A 26,441-nucleotide genomic window follows, 5' to 3' on the forward strand; every position below is an offset into this window, starting at 1 on the left:
TTCTAACAGGAGACGGGAAAATATTGCGAATGGTGGTTTGAAAAGTGTTACTTCCAAAGTAAATTTCCTTTTATGCAAGATGAATTATACGTGAGAATGTACGACGAATTTCTTAAATCACTCTTTGAGGACAACCATCTAGAAAAATTTCAAGCTCAGAAGATCAGACATTTACGTCTTTATTAAAAATTTTACTGGCATATTTGTGTTATGTATCTTAAAGTGTAACACCTGCAAAAAAGATCAACATTATATGTCGAAGCTTAGTTTCTCTTGCAGCTTATTAATCTTGTAGACCAATATTATATGTGAAAGCTCTGCTTTTCTTGTAGCAACAATATGTATATTAATTTAAACCATTAACTTTTCTTATTTGTGTGTTCAAGCTACTTAAGAGTGATCCTGCTATTTGCTGATTACATTATGTGTCCTACGCTGTCATCAGCTGGCGAAATCATGTGACATGAGCTGTGACTGGCTTACAAAAGCACGTCGCAATCTCAATTTCAATGCTTCAGAAAGTAACATGCGGTGTTTGATGGAATTCGAATTTATATCTTCGTAACACCAAAATATGCAGCGTACATTTTGCTGCACATCAAAGATCTTTCCAAAATGTGTTTTTCCCCCCCCCCTGAGTTTCATTTTCTAAAGTGCTGGAAAATTCTACGTCAGTGTAGAAAACCATAAACAATCAAAGGATTGATAAGTTTTACAATGCCGAGGAAAAGTATACTGTCACTTAACACGGAAAAAGTGCTTTTCACCTGGTAGAAAGTGTATTTTCAACCAGGAAACCCGGGAATTTTTTTTCTTGTCCATGTATACAACCTGTTTTGTCCTAGAAGCATAGGCTATAACCTTCTGTTTTCCATCCGAAATTTGCACCAGAACACCACCGATCCCTATCTGTGTGTTGTTCTGTAGGTGCTCTCTCTCATCATACAGACCAATTACAGGGTTAGTTGTCAGAGCCTTTCGCAGCACATCGAAAGAATTTTGTTGAGCACCACCCCAGATAACAAATCTTGGAGTGGCTTGGCTTTGATAAAACATCGGTAATAAGAACAAAACCCAAGGAAGCTTTTCACATCTCTAATACTTTTTGGAATAGGAAATTCCATTATAGATCTCACGTTTTCTGGGTCTGGCCACACACCTTCGTTCGGATTTTCGGCGGCCCTGTAAATGCAATTGTGGCGATTTACTGTACCATTGGTTTTGAACTGTGCCTCATCAGACCACGCAGTCGTCTCTGCAAACTTTACTTTGTTAGTAAACCACTTGCAGTACTCCATTGTATGATCTGGGTCATCCTCGTTCGTTGCGTGTAGCAATCGTGGGATGTAGGACTTCCACTTTGCTGTCTTCAAAATTCGCCGAACACTTGAGCGACTCACTCCAGTCTCAGGGGCACACTGTCTCACAGACTTCTGTGATGAGTGAGTGAATTGCTGTAACACACGACGGGAGTTAGCTGGACTTGTTACTGTTATACGTCGTCCAAATTGTTGTTTGTGTACATCTTTATCACAGCCTTCAGCTTCAAATTTGTCTGGAATGCGACGAATTGTTAAACGTGTCGGTGGCTCTGTTTGATACTCATTGCCATTGCTGTTGAACCTCATTAATGTTTTCGTACTTAAAATACCACTTCAAAACTGACTTCCTTTCGGCGAATGTAAGCCTTGCGCCAGCCATGTTTATTTTAGTAACTAGGTGCAACTGAGAACAAAACACTGACTATCTGGCGACTGTCATCTGTCAAAACAGAACAATGCAATACAATGCTTGTGTGGCAATTGCCGGAACTACAAACTATTACACTGCCAAAGATGAGACAACTGCATCAATTAGTTTGCCAGTTATGGACTTTTAAACAGTGGATACATTTATTGAGAGGCCAATGTCAGAATACCCAGACTAATGAACAGGGATCGACAACAGGTTCATGAACTTAAACCACTAATTGCCCGAACTTCCCATTTCTGAGCCAAAAATATCCTTTGAGAATGGAAAGAGTTACCCCAAAATGCAATACCATACATCATAAGCGAATGAAAATAACCAAAGTAGACTACTTTTTGTGTCGAACTATCACTTACTTCAGATACTGTTCGAATACTAAAAATGGCAGCATTAAGTCTTTGAACAAGATTCTGAATGTGGGCTACCCCTGACAGTGTACGGTCTATCTGAACACCTAGAAATTTGAAGTGTTCAGTTTCACTAATCAAATGCCCATTCTGTGAAATTAAAACGTTGAATTTTGTTGAAGTTATAAACTGTAAAAACTGAGTTTTACTATGATTTAGTGTTACTTTATTTTCTACAAGCCATGAATTAATGTGAAACAATGCCAGTGTTGCACACATCATCCTTTACTACCAAGCTAGTGTCATCAGTAAACAGAAATCTAGTACTGGAGGGCATATCATTTATATAAATAAGGAACAGGAGTGGCCCCAGCACAGATGCCTGGGGCATCCCCCATTTGACCGTGCCTCACACAGACCTCACCTCATACCCATTCACAACACTGTGGGTATTGATCTTCTGCTGTCTGTTGTTAAAGTAAGAAGTGAAGAAGTGAACCAAGTGTGAGCTACTCCTCGGATTCCTTAATGGTCCAACTTCCGGAGCAGAGTGATTAACACAATCAAATGCCTTAGTTAAACCTAAAAAGACTGTAGTGTTTGAAACCTTTTGTTTAATCCATCCAGTACCTCACAGAGAAATGAGAATATAGCATTTTCATTTGTTAAATCTCTGCTAAAACCCAACTGTGCATTTGATGGCAAATTCTGTGAAATAAAATGATCAAATATCTTTACATACACAGCCTTTTCAATAACTTTAGCAAACACAGATGGCAAAAAAGAAGTCTAAAATTGTATACATTATCCCTTTCTCCCTTTTTATAAAGTGGATTTACTATTTGAGTGCTTTAATCATTCAGGAAACTGATCATTCTTAAAGGGAAAATTACAAATATGGCTAAGTACAGGGCTAACATGTGCAACACAGTACTTTAATATTCTTATATCCATGAGAGTCTTTAGTTTTCAGTGATTTAATTATTGACCCAATGTCCCCCTTGTCAGTGTCACAGAGGAGTATTTCAGACATCAGTCTCGGAAAGGCATCTTCTGAGGGAGTTATACGATTCTCTGTAGAAACTAAGTTTGTGTTTATTTCCCCAGCAATGCTCAGAAAGCGATTGTTAAGTGCTACACGTATATCTGAAATATTTTTACTACAAACTGACTTCATACTGTCGATCTAATGCTGCTGACCAGACACTTCCTTCACTGATGTGGGATAGTACAGTGTTCCATGTCCTGCTAAGAGGAAAATCTTTCTCTTTCTTAATCAAATTGTTATAGCCACTGTTTCAGAAAACAGGAAGCATCACAGTCCTGTCATATTTCATCCTGTGTCTCTTACTGAAGCGATGTCCTGCTCCAGCCAATTTTTCAAGCTGTTGTAGCCTCGTGTGTGTACCACACACCTGACCTGAAATGTGTGAAGTGAAAGACTGATGTAAGCCTTCTCACATTGACACGGTATTGTTATATGCCAAATCATCTTTAATAGAGTCAAGTAGTGCCCTAATCTTTGAATGTGGTCGGAACACACACTTAAGGTTAAACTCCTTAAAATTCTTCCAGTCTTAAATAATATGCCTCCAGTATGCCCCAAGAAATACGGCTACAGATCTATGCTCTCCATGCACCTCTGGGGATGGGGATTGCAAACTCCAATGCTGAATAAAATAAATTTGCTTGTCATTGTATCAGTTTTCCTTAAACACAGCAATTAAATGTGCAGGTTCCTGGGGTAAGTTGTCCACATCGGATATGGCATATGCTCTACTTTCCAGAGTCCCAAGGACGCCATTGCATGGGTACGATGGTTTCAACTCATAGCATGCAGATACCAATTGGTGTGTGTCAGATTTCTGTGAACACTACGTCCCAGGGTACCATTGTTTTTTGTGAACCATAATGCCCAAAGATTAAACCCTCTCATCTCACTCGACCTCCATAGTAAATTTAATGCTGGAACGAAAACAGTTAAAGTGTTCCAAAAATCTGTTGAGAGCTATGAGGCCATTCTGTCTGTCTTAAGCCCAGCATTAAATTTATCATGGAGTTTGAGAGTGTTGAGAGGCTTCCATTTTTGGACGTTGTGGTTTACAAAAAACATGGTGGTATCCTGGGACACAGTTTTCACCAAAAGCTGACAAGCACCAGTTGATATCTGCATACTAAGAGCTGCTGTCCACTGTCCCAGTGCAGTGGCGTCCTTAAGACTGATGAAAACAGCTTAATGCAGGATCTTGCACATTTGATGGGCATATTTAAGAAAAATGGATATACCGAGAAGCAGATTCATCAGAGTATGGAGTTCAGACCATCCCTGGAGGTGTATATATGTGGCCTTTATTGTTTGGTGCAGGGGACATATCATTTAAGACTGGTAGAATTTTTAGCAGTTTTAACATTAAGAATGTGTTCTGTCTATCTTCCAAGATTAGGACACAACTTGGCTCAGTCACAGATGATTTGGGACTTAAGAAGCATGGCACATATAAAACTCTGTGTCAGTATGAGAAGGCTTACATCAGCTGTTCGATTTGCACAGTTGTGGGCAGGTGTGTGGTACATTACCATCACATGAAGCTACAGCCCCCTGAAAAAGTGGCGATAGCAGAACATTGCTTGAATGAGGGACATGGAATGAAATTTGAAGAGGCTTTAATACTCCCAGTTTTTTGGAACAGTGTTTATAAAGAGACAGTTGAAATGAAGGTGGCAGACAATTTGTTTAGTAGAGACAATGATTTTCCTCTTAGCAGGTTGTGGAATCCTGTACTATACTGCATCAAAAAACAATGTTCTTCGATGTGGCCAGCGTGCATCATGTCTGAGAATAATCTCTGAGTGTTATATATTGTTGCTGATAGTGTTCTACTGTGGTGGCATCAGCAGTCCAGTCTTGGAGGGCAGCAAATGAGGGGGGGGGGGGGGGGCAAATGCGCTGTGTACTATATGGAGGCCTATAAAGGATGGTGGCAGTTTGCGGCCTTGGCATCAGTTTTCAATGGTACTCAGCAGCAGCAGTGTTCACCTGAAGATTGTGGACAACGGATCACCAGAATATTGAGTCATGTTGATTTTAGGATCCACTAAACTGTCTAGAATTATTATGCCGGGAAAGCTCATGAAGTCACAACTTCTGTGTGGTTTAGAAAGTAGGAGAGGAGGTACTAGCAGAAGTAAAGCTGTGAGGATGGGTGGTGAGTCATGCTTGGATAGCTCGGTCACTAGAGTACTTGCCCACAAAAGGCAAAGGTGCCAGATTCTAATCCTGGTCCAGCACACCTCTTTAATCTGCCAGGGAGTTTAAAGTCAGTGCACACTCCATTGCAGAGTGAAAAGTCATTTGGGAAATTGCAACTTCTTCATAAGATTAGTAGAAAAAGTAATCAAAAGGTAAAAGGAAGGTACCAGTTATTGTCTGTGTCATAATTTTACAATATGTGTTACTATTCACAGTCATAGTGCAATAACATGGAGTAAGTTACAGTTACTGCAATTTATGCATCCCTGCATAAGATTCCTTGAGTTGATGAATCCCCTGCCATTATAATTTCTGTCCTATACACCATTGACTTACTTCTTTATGTGTTAATGGAATTGTATTAACCACATGAGTAACATAGTTATCTAAAGTTGTATTAGGTAACTACAGGGACGTGAACCATTCATGACCAATGCTCTTCACTTGAGTTATTCAGCCGTGACTCATGACTGGCCCTCACAGCTTTATTTCTGTCAGTACATCCCTCTAATTTTCAGATGTCGCAGAAGCTCTCCTGCAAATCTTACTGGACTAGTACTCCTGGGAGAATGTATATTGTGGAGAAAAGCCTTAGCCACCGTCTAGGGGTTGTTTCTAAAATGAATCTTTCATTGTGCAGCTTAATGTGCACGGTTTAAAATTTCCTAAAATGTATTCTGCTGAGCGTCTGTGAAGTTTGAAAAGTAGAGCAGAGGCACTGATAGAACTGATGCTGTGAGTGCAGATCATAAGTTGATCCAGAATTGCTATAGGCAATTGCATTGTCCATGAAAGGCGAGGTTTTTGGTTTGAGTTCTGGTTTTGTTAGATTTTTACAGGTTTTGTTTTTCAGTCCTTTTTGGACCTAGAATTGTCCTGGAATGTAATTGCCTTTCAGATCGAGGAATACTTTATTGTGTAAAAGGTGTAAAGTCATGCCACAGTTTGAATTGAATGTTAAATTGTCGGTCCTCACGTACTTGCTGGTATCAGGCAGTTCATAGTGCAGAATAATTCCATCCAAGTGTAAAATCCCAGTTAATGTGGCTGCTTGACATCAGGTTAATGATCACATTTCTTTACAGATGGTGAAAAGATAAATTTTCAGCAACTGTTTTAAAGGGAGGGGGGGGGGGGGGGGGAGAGGAGGAGTTTAATGTACATGAAATATTTTTACATTTACATACATAACCCACCAAGACTGTGTACCAGTACGTGATGGGGACATGTAGTGCTATTACTTGGTATATTCTTTCCTGTTACACTCGTAACAAATATAAAATGGTTGCCTGTGATCCTTTGTACTAGCTGTAACCTTTTTTACCTTCTCATTACAGTTCTTATGTGGGATGTATGCTGGAGGCAGTATAATTATTATACTGTCTACAGCAAATGTTTGTTCTCATAATTTTCTCAGTAATGTTGTGCACGAAAAAAGTTATTTTCTCTCAATTTATCTAGTCTGAATTACTTAGATATTTTACTTTAATGCATCCTGGTAGGGATCCCAAATAAGCAAATAGTATTCAATAATGGGTTGCACAAGTGTTCCCTACTTTACTTTATAGATGAACTTCACTTTCCCAGAATTTTTCAACTAAACCAAAGACAACCATTTGCTTTCATTGCAAAAAGTCTTATATGTTTGTTCCATTTCCTGTTATTTCGTATCTTCAGATCATTAATACTTTATTCAAACACTGCAGGAATGTTTCTTCTTAATTGTATGAGGTGTATTCCAAAACTAAGGTCTGGTGACCTATACTTAGCTGATGGTTGGTCTGAATGAAGTTTCACCCATGCAGCAATGTCTACCGACTGTTTAGGAAACTACTGCAGTGTTTTTTGATTTATTAGTAATTTGCCAGTTGGTGAGAGCAGATCGCAATGGCAGGGACAGTCATAGATCTTGCCAGTTGTGAAGTGGTGAAGTGTGCAGTGTATTATATTTTTACTGGCAAAAGGATCTTCAGCTGCTCAAATCCACCATGAACTCTGCCTAATGTATAAACCTGAAATAATGAGTGACAAACAAGTCTGAAAATGGTTTTGAGAATTTCAAAATGGCTGCACAAATGTTTACCATGACCAAAGGAGTGGCAGACCCAGTATTCAGGCAAATGATATTGTTGATCAACTACACCAAAAACTTCTAAATGATCGGTAGTTGACTATTAGTGGTCTGGCTAATGAATTTGAAAATGTTGCTCGGCCCTCAGTTTACAGGATTGTCACTGAGTAGCTTGTATGCCACAAATTGTGTGTGAGATTGGTTCCAAAGACTGGTTTGATGCAGCTCTCCAAACTACTGTATCATGTGCGAGCCTCTTCCTCTCCAAATAACTACTGCAGCCTACATCCTTCTGCATCTAGCTACTGCATTCATCTCGTATCGTCTTCCTGTATGATTTTTGCCTCCCACACATCCCTCCAGTACTGATCACAAATAGCAAAGAAAGCATAGTGCATGACAATTTTTGAAGCACTGTAGACAAGGTGGAGATGATTTGTTTTCCCACATTTTTATGGGCAATGAGTCACGGATATGGTACACCAGCACAGAATCGAAACAAAGCTCAGTGCAGTGTTGCCATTCGAGTTTGCCCAAACCAAAAAAGTTGAAACAACCTCCGTTCTCAAATCAAAAAATAATGGCTACCTTTTTTTGGAATGAAAAGGACATCCTTTTGATTGATTGATTTTCATGGATCATTATTCAACAATTACACCTGATGTATACTGTGAAACATCAACCAAACTGAGATGCGTGATCCAAAATTGACACTGTGGGTAATTGTCATCTGGTACAATCATCCTTCATGACAACACACCCCTGCACACCACCCCAAAAAGCAAGGAGAAGATTCAAGATTTTCATTACGATCTTTTTGAACACTCTCTGTAAAGTCCGAAGTGACTATTTCTTGTCGTTACGTGTGAAAAAGTGGCTGGGTGGACAATGATTTCAAAACGACTTGCATTACCATCTGCTTCAATTCCCAGGTGGCAGACTTGTGTGCAGAGAGGTTAAAGAAGCTGGTGCAGCATTATGGAAAGTGTGTAGATATGATCACCAATTATGTGGAAAAGTAAAGCAGAGACGTAGTAAAATATTACTGTAAATAAAAACTTTTCTCATGAGCTTATTTTCCTTTATGACCAAATCAACCTTAGTATTGACATATGGCTTGTATTAACTTACATTTATTCGAGTTCTACACAAGCCACCATTTATTACACCAAATATAAATTTTGGCAAAGTCACCCTGTTGTGGCCTTAGTCGAAAGACTGGTTTGATGCAGCTCTCCAAACTACTATATTATGCGCGAGCTTCATCATCTCCGGATAACTACTGCAACCTGCATCTGGCTACTGCCGGATAACTACTAAACCTACATCTTTCTGCATCTGGCTACAGCATACATCTCATGTGGTCTTCCTTGTCTTCCTTTGTGATTTTTACGTCCAGCACTTCCTTCCAGTACTAAATTGGTGATCCTTTGATGCCCCCGAATGTTTTCTATCAACCAATTCCTCCTTTTAGTCAAGTTGTGCCACAGATTTCTTGTCTCCCCAAATCTATTCAGTACGATCTCATAAGTTACATGATCTACCCACCTAATCTTCTGCCACTTCTCTTGCATCACAATTTAAAAGCTTCTATTATCTTCTTGTCTAAACAGTTTATTGCACTTGTTTCCTTCCATACATGGCTCCACTCTAGACAGATACGTTCAGAAAAAGACTACCTTACACTTAAATCTATATACGATGTTAACAAATTTCTCTTCTTCAGAAATGCTTTTCTTCCCATTGTCACTGTACATTTTATATTCTTTCTACTTCAGTCATCATTAGTTACATTGCTGCCCAAATAGCAAAACTCATCTATTTCTTTTAGTGTCTCGTTTCCTAATTTATTTCCCTCATCATCACCTGATTTAATTTGAGTACATTCCATTGTCCTTGTTTTGCTTTTGTTTATGTCATCTTATGTCCTCCATTGAAGACACTGTCCATTCCGGTCAACTGCACTTCCATGGCATTTGCTGTCTCTCACAGAATTACAATGTCATCGGCGAGTCTTGGATGTTTATATTCTACCGGTTTCGATTGTTACAACCATCTTCAAGGAGAAAAACATTGTACATCAGTGGATCAACTGAATGTTACCATCATATGTGAGCCATATAAATGTAGAACATATCGTAATAGTGTGTCTTAACATAGTTCATATAAACACACTATGCCTTGCCAAGATAACTCCACTCTGAAGGATTGGACAACTGTCCACTCATGGGGTGAATTGGCGAGACCAGATGTCAAGCCTCCACAATTGGCCACACACCCTCCTATGAGCGCAGATCCACTGCGTCAGATACACTGGGGCGTGTCTTGTTAGCATAGCCCATGGGCAAAAAAAAGTAACAAAAACCACTCTGTCTGAACAGGTCTCGAAAGACCTAACGGTACTGACCAACTGGCGTGTCATCCTTAGCCCACAGGCATCACTGGATGCAGATATGGAGGGGCATGAAGTCAGCAAACTGCTTTCCTGGCCGTTGTCAGTTTACGAGACTGGAGCCACTACTTCTCATTCCAGCAGCTCCTAAGTTTGCCTCACAAGGGCTGTTGAGCACCCCACTTGCCAACAGCGCTTGGCAGACTGGACGGTCATGCATCCAGGTGCTAGCCAAGCTCGACAGTGCTTAACTTCGGTGATCTGACGGGAACCAGTGTTATCACTGTGGTAAGGCTGTTGGCAAAGGTGCAATTCACAGATCATAAAATACATTGAACTTTAGCATAGCCTCCTTGTCATTCAACACATTTCTTCAGTGTGTAGGAAGTGCATAAACTCCTGGAGGAGGAGGAGGGGCGGGGGTGAATTTTGTTAGTGTGCAAACCCATTTGTGCACCACCTACTACACTTGTTCATCGAAATGAAATTTCTTTCCTCCCATTGCCTCTTTAAGTGATCCAAACGTGTTAATCACTTGGGGTTAGGTCTGGTGAGTATGACGGAAGTGGCAGAGTATCAGAATGCATTTCATTGATGGTTGCAAGTCTTGCATGGATGGTATGAGGCTGAGCATTGTCATTTTGCAAAATGACACCTGTAATTCACCTGTAATCAGAAGTCCATGTCTCTTTGATCTTATTGCAGGGTGGAGCTAATTTTTTAACATATTGGAGTATGACACATTGTTGATGATGTTTCCCCTAGTCATTTAGCATTCCAAGATAACGCATGGTTCATCCTGAAAGAGGATCAGAAAAAAAAACTGCTTTGGTTTTGGTGATAAGGAATGGAACCATTCCTTGCTTGCTCTCTTATAGTTCCGGGTTGGTGGTAGTGTACCCACATTTCAACTCCTGTGAGGATTATTACAAAGAAGCCATCAGCTCCTGCTTCAGAGTGGCACAAAAGTTATTCACTGATGTCAATGTGTCACACTTTCAGTTCTGTAGTTAGCTGCCTTGGCACCCATCTTGCAGACTCTTTGCAAAACTTAAGCTCTTGGTAAATGGTGTGATGTGCTGAGCCATGACAGATGTTCAGATTTGCACCTCTTTCATTCACCGTTACATGGCAATTTTCCATCACAGTTACTTCAACTCTTGTGGTAGACTCTGGTGTCAGTTGTTTTTAGAATAAATTGTGCAAGTAGGACTAATGACAATTTTAAATTGTAATTACAGTTTCAAATTAAACTGGAAACAAATGTTGAATCAGTTTTGTATATTAATTCTAATTATGGCAAAATGAATTAGGTTTATAGATTTACCATTTTTGATTCTGTTGGATCATGGCATGAATTTAATGAGAGTATTGATTCTACACTATGTGAGAGATACAGATGCAGTGACCAGTTCTATTACAGTAACCCCCCGTGAATTTTGTAAGCATGAATATGCAAACAGAATTCTGATACCAAAATGATTTAACTGCCCAAAGGTCAAATTTTGAAAAGAGTAAAAAAAAAATTAAAAAGTTTATGATGTGTACAGTACAGTTGTTGTATGTGCAATAAGACAGAGCTAACGTGATCAGCGTAAATTTGAATTGGCATATTGGATAAATATATGCAGACCGAAGTGACAAATGAAAATCTGTAGCGAGGCCGGAATTTGAATGCGGGGTGGGTTCCTGCTCACTAGGCAGATGTGCTGACCACGCTGCCACCCTGGCACAGTGGCTTTGCACAACTGCACCAACTATCCTAGCATGCATCCCTCCTCAATCCAAATTCCTATTAATGCCTCAGCCCACTGGTATTCCCCCAAACTTGGAATAGCATTGCAGAGGCTCTCCAACTGTATTGGAATAGCACCTCAGCAAAGCCACTCTGCTGTGGTGGCATAGTGATTAGCATATCTGCCTAGTGTGCTGGAGACCCAGGTTCAAATCCCACCCTTGGTACAAATTCTCATTTGTCGAATTAGTCCGCATGTGACCATCGTAGATGTTTGAGACTTGGAAAATGTCTTTGGAACCATGTAGTTTCATTTGATTTAAGCACCTGTGCCTGGATTTCAGTCAGGATCCCCCATTCCAGTCGATGCTGACGTGCTATTCCAATACAGCTGGAGAGCCATTGCTATGCTGTTGGAGTTCAGGGGGGATATCAGTGGGCAGAGGTGTGAATGGGAACTTGGATTGAGGAGGGAGGCATGCTAGAGTAGTCCGTGCTGTTGTGCAAAGCTGGTGGCATAGTGGTTTACTCTTCTGCCCAGTGAGCAGGAGACCTGAGTTCAAATCCCCGCCTTGGTACAAATTTTCGTTTGTCACTTCAGTTTGCAGATATAAATCATAGAATTTTGAGGCTTGAAAAGGTCTGTGGAACTGTGTAGTTTCATTTGATAATGAATAAAATTTGCATCTAATGAACTCATTAAAAAATTTTAAGTTCGATGACAAAATTATTACTAGTACCATACAAGAAGAAAAATTAAGTTTGAATTATCTGAATCAAAATATTTTCAGAGAGACTCGTGCACAAGTATTTCCATCAAAATATGCAGCAATTAGCGTACACAAAATTCACATACACTCAATAGTTTTCATGCATCTTCAAAAATTATAAAATGTTAATATTGTTGTTATTCTTATTAAACACCATATTAATCACATCAGGTAACATAACTTACAAATCTCTGTGTCCACATTACTTTGAAAATGAAGTAAAAAGATCAAAATAATTTAACTATTAGCTGTGAATTTACTGCAGCAAGTAAGTGCATGAAAATTAACTCACTCTAATCAATTATACAGCATTCCATAGTAGAACAATGTAAAACAAACAAAACTGATTATTGGCAAACACAAAAGCACAATTAAAATAACATACCAGGTTATATTTTCCATTTCCATTTGGAGATACGATTTTTAGGCAAAGTCTCATTGTATAAAAACTGTGTATAAGAGAAAAATGGTTTCACATAATTTTCGTTCTTTTTGTAAAATTTAGAAAAGTAATTTCAAATGTCCTCCTTCAGTTTTAGTCACACCTCATTTTTTTTTTTTTTTTTTTTTTTTTTTTTTGAAAAATAATCATAACTCTTGCATGCATTCTGGTGGTATAAATCAGTGGTCAGTAAATTACAAATATTTTCCCAGCTCATTCTTCTGCTGTTTTCCATTATTGCTATTGCCCTAAGACATATTTTATCACAAAAGTCCTTAGATGTTCTCAGTTTAACTTGCTCTCAGCCATCAGCACCACAGTAATTACATAATGAAATCTCAACATATTTCCAAACACAATCACCTACTCATTGACAAAAATTAATGTTACACATGTCAAAATACATTTCCCTGACCTTGACTATCTTCATCTTGTGAATCGTCATCAAAATCGACATCACAGCATTATCAAAAACATCATTGTTATGTCATCATCCAGAGCATCATCTGTAGCGTCTCTATGCAAGGGCACCTGCGTGAGGGTTTTTTTTTTTTTTTTTTTTTTTTTTTTTTTTGGGTAGGGGAGGGGGGGGGGGGGGTGGCTAGACCTGGATGTTGGGGTGTGGAGTATCATTGATAATTAGAAGACAATCTGCAGTTTGTAAGCAGCTGTAAAAAGTGTCATTTCTAACCCTGTTAAAAATCTGTGTAAAACCAATTTTTAAATCATTGTCTTGAAAGAAAAACACCTGAGTACACTATTGTTTCCCCCTTTCCCTGAGAGCTAGGCCCCCCTTGCCCCTGAGTATGAATTCCCGTATGCCCGTGCCTCTACCATCACTTTTTTCTCAACATCTCACAAAATCCTACTTCAATATATAGTCACAACATAATTCTCAACCTAGCAGTTTCATATTAAACAAACTGTCTTCATTATAGTGTATCATCATTCACTGTATTATCTATGACAGTACATTGTTCACAATTTCTCAAAATGTTATCACCATTAATAAAGTTGACCTTAAACATTACTTTCAGCTCTCACTTATTTTTAGAATTTTCCTTATCTGTGAGGTCTGGAAAAAAGTTGTCTTTCTAAAATGTTATTTATAGCACACTATCATTGGGGCACTTACGTAAAAGTTGCTATTATACACGAAATTTCATGTCAAAAGCTTTTACTTATAATCAGATTAGTTTTTCTTTTTTTAAAAGAAACTCATTTCTTAGGGAACAATTCATATCTTGACTGTAACACTACAGTGTGACGTCAGTGACTACTCAGTCTGATTCATCTTACACTTGCTTTATCTAATTAAATTTTTCCAAACAGATTCAGATTCCTACAAATATTTTGTAGCAAATCCCCTATTATATTGAAAATCGTATACAAGCATTCTGATTAAACAAGAAAGCCCAGAAATCCAAAAATATAAAAAATAACACAATTTATACAAAATATTTACCCTTCATTGATTGTATGGCATAAAATTCATTTCAAAGTAGTATAGTATTTTACAAATGTATCCAAAATTAGTTACAAAAGCATAATAATGTTGCAAACTGCATTAAAATAATAACAACACACCTTCCAATGCTACTATACAGCAAAAAAACATGAAATAAATCTAATGCAAAATCCGTAGGTAATATTTACAAGTAAGCTGCATATTTCGCTTTACATTAATATGGTGCTTTTCAAAAAGAGACAAAATTTACCCACAAACCTTTCATAACAAACAGATGAATGAAAATACATAGTACACTTAAGATTATTTCATGCAAAGAATATTCTTCATCAAAAATAACAAAATGTGTGTATTTTTCAGAGAAGAATCCTTTTTCAAAGTACAATTCATATTTTTATTTTGTAAATTTTAATTTCCACATCTCAAGTACCTTTCACTGTAAAATACATTTTGCGTACAATTTTTGGTTTCTACTTTGGTTTGATGACATTATTCTTGTCATATAACTATTCAGTTAAATTATTATTCTAGATACCTCTGGACTTGCATGTTTGTAAATTCAGCTAATCGAAAAATTTGCTTTTTCTCTTGTCTCAGATTTTTCATTAATTATTTTCTCTAATTACAAATGCTTCACCATAACTTCATACCACATGATGTCATAAACATAATTTACTGCCATACATGACACTAGCCCCTAACCACTTTCTTCCTCACAAATCATCATATTTATCCACTACATCTCAATATTATCATTGTTTTTTCATCATATTCATCTGATTGAAGTTTCTCATAATGAGGGGGGGGGGGGGGGGAGAGAGAGAGAGAGAGAGAGAGAGAGAGAGAGTGAGTGTGTGTGTGTGTGTGTGTGTGTGTGTGTGTGTGTGTGTGTGTGTGTGTCGAGACCACATTTAAAACTGTTTTCTATTGACCTGTTCTGACAGGTAAAATTGTCATTTTCAGATCTGTATCACATTTGAAACTGGTTTCTGTTGCCCTGTTTTGTTGGGCAAGATCTTCAGATCTTTAAAAACTTTTTTGATTGTAAATTTTTGTCCATTGTGCATTCATTACTTGTGCCATATTAGCATTTTAGTAGAAAGTATATTGCATGTTCCACACAGATTTTCCAAAAGTAAAATTACAAACATGTTTGTCATAACTAAAATATAGCCAGGTAAAATGCTCCTTATGGAACTAGGCATTTCTACATATGTAGCACCCATTTGAGGCTTGTCAGTTGTTAAAAGTCCATAATATATAGTAAAAGTGTACTTTTATTTCAGTTAAACTATGTATTTTAAGTGAGGAGGTTCCCCTTGTCATGTAAATGTAAACATTGACATAAGTGTGCACCTTACTATATAGTGCAGATTATAACAACTGACTAGCATCAAAGGAGTGCTACATATGCAGACATACCAAGTTCCAGAAGGTGCATTTAGCTGTCTATATTTTTACTTGTGACAAACTTGTTTGTAATTTTGTTTTTGACAAACATGTGTGGAATGTGCAATATACTCTCCACTAAACTATTAACATGGTATGAGTAATGAACAAAGAGTGGAAAATGATGTACAAACAAAAAGAATGTTTAAAGATGTGAAGATGACAGTCTTACCCGTCGAAACAGATCAATAAAAAATAGTTTTGAACATGATTTTGGTTGTAAAAAATTTCTTTAATACAATAATAAAGCCGTATCATATTTCCATTTATCCTCTCTTCTCTCAACATATTTTCGTAACCTTACAACCTAATAGTTCTACATAGAAATACTGCTTCACTGTGGCTAATTAATGACTTCGTGGCAAATTTATTTCCTAAAACCATTGCACTAATGAATGATAACAATGAAATTAAACTTAAATTTCTTTTAATTGATGGGGCAGCTAAGTATAAAACATATTTTTACAATTTGATGCAGCCTTAAGATGAATGTCATTTATGGATAAAGTTTAAATTGACATTAATATGTATTTTGTTACATTTTTATTCACACGTTAAACAAAGAAACCCTGCATGTCAATGGTTGCTACTTATTTTTCGTTTCACTAAAGCATCATTGTCTGCTGCCACTTCCCAAGCACTGCTGATTTGAAGAGAAGCTTTTAAATTGCAGTATGTCAGTGACTTTCTGTGGGCAGAATTTGCACTCTTCGTTGTGGAAAATGTTTTTTCACACAAACATATAGATCCACACATTGACATAATCGTAGCTGCAAACTTGTGCAGTTGTTATTTATGTTGGAGAAAATTTGTATCTGATTCTTAAAGAATTATTTTATTAGAAATTAATTACTCAACTGCCTGTCGCTCTATAGGTTTATAAATTCTGAATATAGCTAGATGCCCTCCACGAAAACTACAGCGAACTTAACATGTTGTCATTCCTCTGAAGATGGTGTAGAGCTTGCACTTCCCTGGCACTACATAACGTCTGTCAACCACATTTTACTGTGAGTACCCACTACCCAGGTGGTGAGTGAGTGTGAGTGCTTGTGTTTACCTAGCTACATCCTGAATAGCCCTGGTATAAATTCAAAGTCCACATTACAAATAAAATAAGACAACAAATAAGATAATAAAATAATTCGTTCACTTGTAAATACAAATTTGTATGCAAATAATTATTTCCCTTAAAACACAATTAAAGTTTTTCAGATGTAACTAATAATCCGAAATGCCTTTAGGTTCTCAGTAAGAGACAAAATATTTCTATGTTACTTTTGCTTTGTATACAGCTCATCAACTGTTGTAAATGTTTTATTACTTTCAGAATTACTACAAACAGGTATGCTTTTGTTTCCATATTGACCACAACTCTGGTACATTGACCACCAGTCAAGTTGCAGTTGACCTCAAATTATAAAAGTATTTTGGAAAAAGACTTGTTTGAAAATGTCAAATATTTCTATCCTCACAGTGTTTGCACGCTAAGGGTTATGCACAGTCTTTAAAAACTAAGTTGAAAGGCCTGTTTTCACTGTACAATGCAGGTAGAGTTTCTTTTTTTACATCCCACACAAATTTCACTCTGTCATCAATCCAATTGACAACAGGTAAACTCTTTATACTCTCTGCAGCAAAATTGTTTAATCAAAGTTGCACGTTTGCGAAATAATCTTGAACACAAACTTTAGTCTTGATTGATTCTTCAGTTAAAGCTGTTGGTGGTAAAATTACTGTTTTATTTGCTTTTACTACTTGTCTTACTTGTGAGATGCTGCGTAGATTGTTCAACCAATTGTTCTATTGTTCTCAAAGTATTCTTCATTTCTTTATTTTCAACCTGAATATCTCTTAAAACATTTCTCATGTCTTGATATTATACATCCCAAATGTTCCCTCTGTCATTTTTGAAAGTTTTAAATCACACACAAAGTAAAAATAAGGAAAATAATCACTTTGTTCTTAAATTCCACATGTTGGTCTGCTGCTGTTGTTGAACAAATCAAAAATTGGATATTGTTCATCATAATTATCGTCCATCACTTCTGATGTTCAGCAGGCATCAATCCATCCGTGATTTCAGTGATGTTGCTTTTTAATTTGTCACTGAGAATAACGCCCACGTTTTCACAAACTGCTCCTCTGTTACTAACAACAATCAATAATTCCTGTTGTGCATGTTTTTAGATATATTAACACTAAGTGTTGGCAATTATTTCAAGCACGACGGAAGTTCAAAATAGTAATTAAATTTAAAACATACTTGGTTGGTTCTTGTTGATCTTCGTCAAACTCTGCCTCCTTGTAGTAATCAGTGCTGTCTAGGAATATGGTTGGGTCAGTTCTTGGAAAATGAAACTGCTGCACAGTGAAATTTTATCCTTCCTTTTATATTATTTGAGTCATATTTAAGGAAAGTGTCACAAATTGGTTTCCATTCTGTAGTATGTTCACAACAACTCGTGCTGTAGTACACTAACCTCTTAACTTCTAACTACTACTAACTCGCAAGTCAACAAGTACAAATGTAAAAACGGTACAGTTCAGCAAATATGTCTCACCCAAAGTTTTCAGGGTAAATTACACAAATAGGAATAATGACTATAATTTTAAATTATAATTACAATTTCTAATTGAATTGGAAATGTCTTGTCAGTTTTAGGTATTAGTTCTGCTTACAAAAAAAAATTGAGAGTGAATTAGGTTTTTAGACACAATTTTGATTCAGTTCATGTCATGAATGTAATGTGTGTATCGTATACCATGATATGTGAAAGTGATTGGAGTACTGATCAGTTCAATTACAGCCTGCATGATTGGTTTGTCATTTGTTCTGTTTGTAGAAAGAGCGAGCTGTAATTTGCGTGAGCAGTGCAGTCTGAATTCATGATGTTTTATGGGCAGAAGTTTTTTTATGAAGGGAACTCATTCATTTGGAAGTTAAAATATGCTCAAGCATTCTGTCACAGACTGATATTACGGTTAATTGTCGTGGGAGTGGTACATTAATTGTTTCTACACACTAGTCTGCCAATTCAATAGCTTGACTAACAATCTTGTTTTGCAGAAGTGCCAACATAAATGTAATTGCTAGAACTGCAACTTGATTAATCATGTTGGTGTAAGTGCATCAGACTGAAGCCATCTTTTGTGGATCTTAATTCTGTGGATAATGTCTTTAACTTGAGCATTAATTTATTTGATTTATGTGAACATTGTCCAATTTGATGAATAAGAAAGAAAGAATGATTTGTATTTAACATTCCATTGACGATATCATTTGAGGTGGAGTACAAGCTGCATCCTTTCCAAAGTAGCTGTCCTAACATCTACGTCTATATCCATACTCTACACGCCACTGTAAAGTGAATGATAGGTGTTACTTTCCATTGTATCAGTTATTAGGGCAGCTTCTTGTTCCATTCACTTACAAAGAATGGGAAGAATGTTTAAATGCCTCTTTGCACACTGTAAATAATTAAACTTGTCTAATGATTCTTGCAGGAGCAGTTTGCAGCGGTTTTTAGTGTGTTCCAAAATCAATTATTTAAAGCTGGTTCTTGAAATTTTGTAAATAGGCTTTCTCATGTTAGTCCACATCTATCCTCAGGTGCCTGCCAGTTCATTTGCTTCAGCCTCTCTGTAACACTCTTGCATGGGCCAGACAAATCTGTGACCATTTGTACTGCCCTATCTGTATATGTTAAATATCCCCCTTTTTAGTCCATTTTTGTACAGGCCCCTCACACTTGAACAATATTCTAGGATAGGTCACAAGAGTGATTTGTAGCCAACTACCGTTATAGACTAACTGCCTTTCCCCAGTTTTCTGCCAATGAACCGAAGGCTGCAATCTGCTTTACCTACACTTGAACAAATGTGATTGTTTCATTTTGTATCCCTACAAGGAGTAGGTATTCTTCTGAGTTGACCAATTCCAGTTGTGACTTCTTGTCCTGTAGTCATAGGATACTTTGGTTTTTTGCTTTGTGAAGTGCACAGTTTTACATTTTTGAACATTTAAAGCAAGTTGCTAATATTTGTACCACTTTGAAAACTTGTCAAGATCCATTTGAATCTTTGTGGAACTTTTTTCAGCAAGAACTTCATTATAGAGAACTGTGTCATCTGTGAAAAGTCTGTGGTTACTTAATAACTGTTTTCCCCCTGTACCTTCCCAAATGCAATTTCTTCACTGTGATTCCTGATTGATTTTGGCATCTTGATAGCTGCTTAACTCTGTGCAGTTGGAGGTATTTCTATTGTTTCCCGTACCAGTATATCTTTAAGCTTACATTACAGTAATTTGCTGTTGAAATATATTGCATATATCTGTGCACTGTATTCATATGATATGTATTCCCAGACTGAAATTTTGTTTGATTGTTTTTCAGGGAAAATTATTGATTGGACATAACATGCTGCTCGACATATGCTTGATTATCAATCAGTTTTGTACAGAGCTGCCAGAATCTTATCTTGAGTTCAAGCAAATTGTTTCTTTTTTATTCCCAAGGTGAGAAATGAATGTGCAATTTGTATACCTGTTTAAGTACAGTAAACACAAAATCCAACATATAATTTGTACTGGGTGGATATCTAACAAAAAATTTACTCCTGGTTTTCATATTGATTGTGAATGGAGATTGTGAATGGAGATTGTGAATGGAGATTGTGAATGGAGATTGTGAATGGAGATTGTGAATGGTGATTGTGAATGGTGATTGTGATGGTAGAGGTAGAGAGGTGTGGGGAGGAGGGGTGGGGGTTATGATAAGTTATCTGATGAATTTCTGTACTGGCAGTTTTCCACATTTGATTTTGCTTCTGCTTCTGCCTGGAAACTGGTTTCTGAGATGAAAATATGTTTTAATAGGTAACAACATTAGTTTGTTCTAAAATCTCTGACAGACAAATTTTTAGAATGGCTGTGTGGTTTGAGAGACTATGGTGATCAAGAAATAAGAGGCTATGCAATTCACTGGGAAAGTGGTAAGGAAGCAATACTTCATACAGTGTAGAACGAAGCTATGCATGTGTGAAATTTGAAGAGAACAGAACAGCAATCTAATCACTGAACTAGTGTCTAGAGAAATTGAAGATGTTGGTAGCTAAGAAGTTATATCCATTAATTTGCTAGGTGCAGAACCAAGAGTAGTGTTCATATGAGTAAGGAGTGATTATGGATTACCGGTTTAATGCAGTGAAATATGCTGACAATGCATTGGTACATCATTTATACACATGATAAGAAATTACTCAAATATGTTACAAACTTTTCACATTTGAATAAGAATGTGAGTTTGAGAGAGACAGCTGTAGAAAATGAGCTGGGACTACATAATATTTTATTATCAAAGACATCACTTGTGGGTTTGGAATGTTAATGTAGACAGTACAGGGAGATACAATAATTAACACTGTAAAATATGACCCAGCCCAAATGCTATAATTTACCTGTATAGTTGTTTTTATAATTCACGATTTCACAGACAAATCATTTCCTTTGAATTGTAAGTCATTTCATATTTGGTGCATGAAATGTAACAGAGGATGAATTGATAGTTTGTTACAGTATTTGTTCGAATGCTTTTGAGAAAATACTATTTCTAAATTTGTTAAGTTTTGCAAATGGCTAGTACTCACTACTTTTCCTTAGTTTTTTTTTGCAGAATTTTTAAAAATTAGGTAGCTACAATCAAGGACGCAGCTATAAAGGAACATTGTACCACAAGAAACTGTCAAAAATAAATCACTTAGCTGTGGTGCCTACAGTACTTTGATAAGCAAACCAGATGAGATATTATTCACACCATTAAAAGAGCACACTGGTTGTTTGGAGCACGGCAGATGGTATAGAACTGATAATAGTTGTCATATAACTTCCCACCTGGGAAAAACCTGGAAATTTTTTAGAATTTCAGGAATTTTACATTTATTCAGTTTTCAGTTAAATTTTTGTAGTTTTGACTGGAAGAATCGATACTCTAACAAAGGATGTTATTGTATCCCATATACAACAACAAAACACAGTGCTCACACAAGCGTTTGCCAACAGCAAAATGTGTCAAAGGCTTTATGAAAACAATGCAACACTTCATAACAACAAATTGCCTCCGATGAGTGTGACATTACAATTGTTTGTATTAGATTCGTTTTAGCAGTTCCGAGCGAGCTCATGCAGATGCACAGTTGAGTGGCGTATGAGTTGTATCTTCTCCCCCTTCTGGCTGCAGAAATGTGGCTGTTGGCTGTGTAAGCAGTCGCAGCAAGCAGCTAGATGCAACCGGGAAAAAAATTTACTGCTGCACCCAAGCTGCCAGATTCAGGCATGCATTGTAGGTCCAGATCTATGGGGGGGGGGGGGGGGGGCAAACCGTGGTATCTGACCCAGGCGAGGAAGGGGGGGGGGGGGGGCGCCAAATTCATATTCTTGAGGAGAAACAAAGCTTGTTTCACAAAGCGCCTAGCATCCAGCGCACATTGGTCTATCGATTATTCATATGATTTTGAAACGCATCTTTGTTGCTTTTTGTAAACACTCTGTAAGTTGATTTCTGAATGAATCATAAGTTGATTTTTGAATGTGTGCATAGTGTACGTGATGTCTATCAGGGTAATCCTAGTCGCATCTAGAAATAGACTTTCCTGCAGGCAAAAGGGGACCGGGCTATATGAGCTGAGTGGAGTAGAGCCGAACGAGTGAACGCCAATCGCTGTCTGATTATGTTGTTGAGTTGATTGGGTTTGCGAATGATCAGTGTTGTTGTAATTAGCAGGGAAATCCAGAGATTCAGACTACCAGAATGGCAGTAAACGACTAACAGGAATAACAGGTAAGAAAGATTACGCATTACCTTCTCGGTGTATCCAAGAAAATTAATTTTTGTCAGAAAATCTGTGGCCAGATCGCTACACTAGTAAGGGCCAGTTGTACAGTCCCTGTGTAGCAGCCGCTTAAGTTCTGTTCTGGAAGTAGAGCGGAAAATGGTTTGTACGAACATAACAATGCGTAACTGGAGAATAATCAGGTATAAGTAAACCAGTGATTCTGGCAGGGTTAGTGAAATTAACTGGCGAATAAGTTTTGACAAAGGCAGGATTAGTTCCAGAATTAGTCATGACTAGATTGATTGTTAGAATGAGGAAGGAGAAGAAATGCTGACATCACAGAAATTAGGGAAGAATATGATGATTCCAAATATATATATAAAAATCTTGTACTACTACTTTTCAATCTCACGTTTGAGAAACTGGAGCATATGAATGAAATGCGAAACTATTTTCTAACATAAAGCTTTTTGGTTGTAATAGGCCTAATAGGCATTTTATGTCGGTCTTTGTGAATTATATTCTGTCATGTTATAAAAATGACCAATTGTGCCCAAACAGTCTCGTTTATTTGGTGTGTGTTACAATTTCGGCAGTGTCAGAAAGGCCTATTTTGTTTTATCTAGCAGACAGTGACAAAGTAGACGTAATCAGATCGAGAATCCATACGAGTCTTGGGTACTGTTTGTATTAACAGCTTACACAGTATTAGACAACGATATTTCGATTTTTCATGTAGCAAAACGTTTGATGAACTTTGATGAGGTAACAGATTCTTTTGCAGAATGGAAAGCACGCCATGTAAAGCTGTAGCAAGATTAGAGAGAATACAATGCTAGGAGCTAAGGATTGAAGAAATGTGTACTGTCTTGCTTGTCTGTTGTCTTTACTGGTTTTATGTATCCTATATTTAATTTTATGCCACCCAAAACAGAAAGTAATTAGCTAACAGGCAATAAAGAGTGCAGATTTTCTGAAGAGTTCTTCTTCTCCCGATTACAAAATGTGAGACCCCCCTCCCCACCCCCCGCCCTTTTTTTTTTTTTTTTTAACCGGGCGACTGGGAGCGGGAAAGGCACCACAGGACATTTTAATTTCCACTGTCCTGGATATAGTTTGATGGCATCCAGTACAAAATATACACATTTCAATTCCACGGAGCGAAATACAGTGACGTGCAACAGAAGAATGCTGTGTGAAGAGGGGTGGCATTGCACTCTGGCACACTGAAGACCAAATAACATGTCTTACATTTCCTCGAATATGTATGTTTTATGTGTTTGACTCTCCAGAAAGATGTGCTCTACAAAAGGAACATATTATTAAAATTCGGTTTTTTAAATTTTTGATGTCGTATCTCAAATGCCTGAAGGGGACTGATGACCTCAGTGGTTAAGTCCCATAGTGCTCAGAGCCATTTGAGCCATCAAATGCCTGAAGGACTTGGGGGGGGGGGGGGGGCAGAGCAGTCTGAGTTATAGTGGGGAAGTGCGTAATCTCCACGTGACCCGTGTTTACATTTAGTGATTTTGCTGTTTCCTCTTCGTTTACTGCTCTCACTTCAAATGAAAACAAAACGGATTTCTGTGGCCAGGAAGTGAATTAAAATACATTCACATAATTACGGAAGGCTAATATATGTTATTAGTTTCAGATTTTATTTTATATCCACCTTTCTGGCAGCCAAGCATGAATTGCTTTGCAGAACAATGAAGTTATTTTTGTCGGTTTGCTAAAGAAATTTGGCTTTTATTAATCTCTTCCCCTGGCGCAGATATTTTATTTGAAACGAAGTGTTTAATTCCACAGTATTGGCTAGTTTCATCTGTTTGCTGCATTTCAAGCCCACATTTTCATCTTCTACCACGTATGGCATTATACCATAATAAAGAACCAAACATCAGATAACACAGTACTTGTACTCCAAGAAAATTTACATCCGAATCTGGACATACGAATGTGCACTTTAAGCCAAATTATGCATTTTAGTATTGTTCACATAATTTCAATGCTCTTGAAGTATCCTCTGGTGTCTTTTTTTCTTTTATGACAGAATATATTTTAATGGTTTACACGTACGAACATACGGGCTTCCTGCGTCATCGTTGCTGCGCAAGTGCAATGATGCCTGTTACCTGGCGCTCTCTGGCAACTACTGAAATGAACCTATTTCTAACAGGTCGCGAGAAAATATTGTGAATGGTGGTTTGAAAAGCATTACTTTCAAAGTAAATTTCCTTTCATGCAGGCTGAACTTCTGTGCGAGAATGTACGATGAATTTCTTAAATCACAGAGTGTTTGATGACGAGCCATTTCGAACCCAGAAGATCAGACATTCATGTCGTTATTATGAGCAAATTGGTGTAGTGCTACGGGAAGCTCTCTCTCCTCTGCGGTAGCTAAGTTATTTGTGGAAAACTTCAAGAACAAGTCACTGGACTCTGCTAAAAACTTTACTGGCACATTTGTCTAATATATGTTAAAGTGTAACACGCGCAATGAAGATCGACATTATATGTGAAAGCTTAGCTTCTCTTGCAGCTTGTTAACATTAGTGACCAATATTATATGTGAAAGCTTTTCTTTTCTTGTAGCGACAATTTGTATATTAATTTAAAACATTAACTTTTCCTGTTTGTGTATATGCGCTACTTAACAGTGATGTTGCTATTAGCTGACTACATCACATGTCCTGTGGTCTAAATAACTGCTGTCATAAACTGGTGGGGTCATGTGACATGAGCTATGACGGGCTTAACAAAAGTGCATCTCAATGTCTATTACAATGGTTCGGAAAGTAACATGTGGTGTTTGGTGGAATTCGAATTTTTGCTTTCGTAGTACGAAAATATGCAGCGTACATGTTGCTGCACATCAAAAATCTTTCCAAAAGGGTTTTTCTTCCCTGAGTTTCGTTTTCTAAAGTGCCGGGAAATTCTACGCCAGTGTATAAAAACATAACCGTTCAAAAGATTGATAAGTTTTACAGTTCCGAGGGAAAATATACTGTCACTTAGTAACATGGAAAAAGTGTGTTTTCATCTTGGGGAAAGTGTATTTTTAACCGGGAAATCTGGGAAAAATCCGGGAGTTTTTTTTTCCTTGTCCATGTATACACCCTGTAAATACAATAGATGGGGTGATGACTTTTTTTTTCTGCAGATGTGTACTGTTAGGGGAATGGTACAGCCCAGCAGTGGTTCAAGAGCAATGAAGAAAAGCTTGACAGCTGGGACAGATTCCAGGATGAGCCGAAGAAAACATTTGGTGATAATCAGCAGCAAGTCTGCTTAGCTGAAGAACGGGGTACTTGAAGAAACAACACAGTCTTATCTCCAGATTGTTTTGATCCAATGCCACAATGTGAATCTTGAATATGCCAGCAGCCTACAAAATCTTACGCACAATACAAGAAGTTGCAGAAGACATCTACCAAGCTCTTTTGGTAAAAAATGTCACAATAGAAGTGGAATTCATCGAGGAAATTGCAACAGAAAAGGAGCTGGACAAGTCAGGTACAACCGACTCCCGAATGTGGTCTTTGCGATAGTTGGGAAAGACCACCATGAAGTCACCTCTCTCATATGTGAGGTAGTTGGAGAAAAAATATAGCAGTTTATAGCAGTAATAACTGTCAGACTGAATAAGCAAGATATAGCAGCCATGAATTTCAACTCCATATATCAGGAGATTGTGGAGAATGTTGAGGAAGAGGTGTGTCCGTCTTTAGCACCAGTCTCCACCACCAGCCTAATAATGAGTAAGTTTCTTGGTCAACTCTGATTTATGCTGCAGCTGTGGAATAACAACCCAGCATCCAAGCAGCAAAGGTACAACCCAGCTCCTCCACCAAGCATAATGCTCCACAGTACAGATATTTAGAATACAGAGGACAACACACTGGTATGTTTTGACTGTGAATGCACTTGAGAC

At 37.6% G+C, this 26,441-nt stretch overlaps 1 protein-coding gene across 2 annotated transcripts in view; it reads left to right on the forward strand.

Annotated features, from left to right (window-relative positions):
- The window catches only part of LOC126457806 (poly(A)-specific ribonuclease PARN-like), a 300,822-nt gene that overhangs the window by 70,533 nt on the left and 203,848 nt on the right, over positions 1–26,441 (forward strand). For both annotated transcript variants that reach the window (XM_050094419.1, XM_050094420.1), the window contains exon 6: positions 20,071–20,192. In XM_050094419.1, coding sequence (XP_049950376.1) covers positions 20,071–20,192 — 122 coding nt within the window. The remainder of the gene's footprint in view (positions 1–20,070; positions 20,193–26,441) is intronic.

Source organism: Schistocerca serialis, chromosome 2 (assembly GCF_023864345.2).
Source record: "Schistocerca serialis cubense isolate TAMUIC-IGC-003099 chromosome 2, iqSchSeri2.2, whole genome shotgun sequence".
Taxonomy (NCBI): Eukaryota; Metazoa; Arthropoda; class Insecta; order Orthoptera; family Acrididae; genus Schistocerca; species Schistocerca serialis.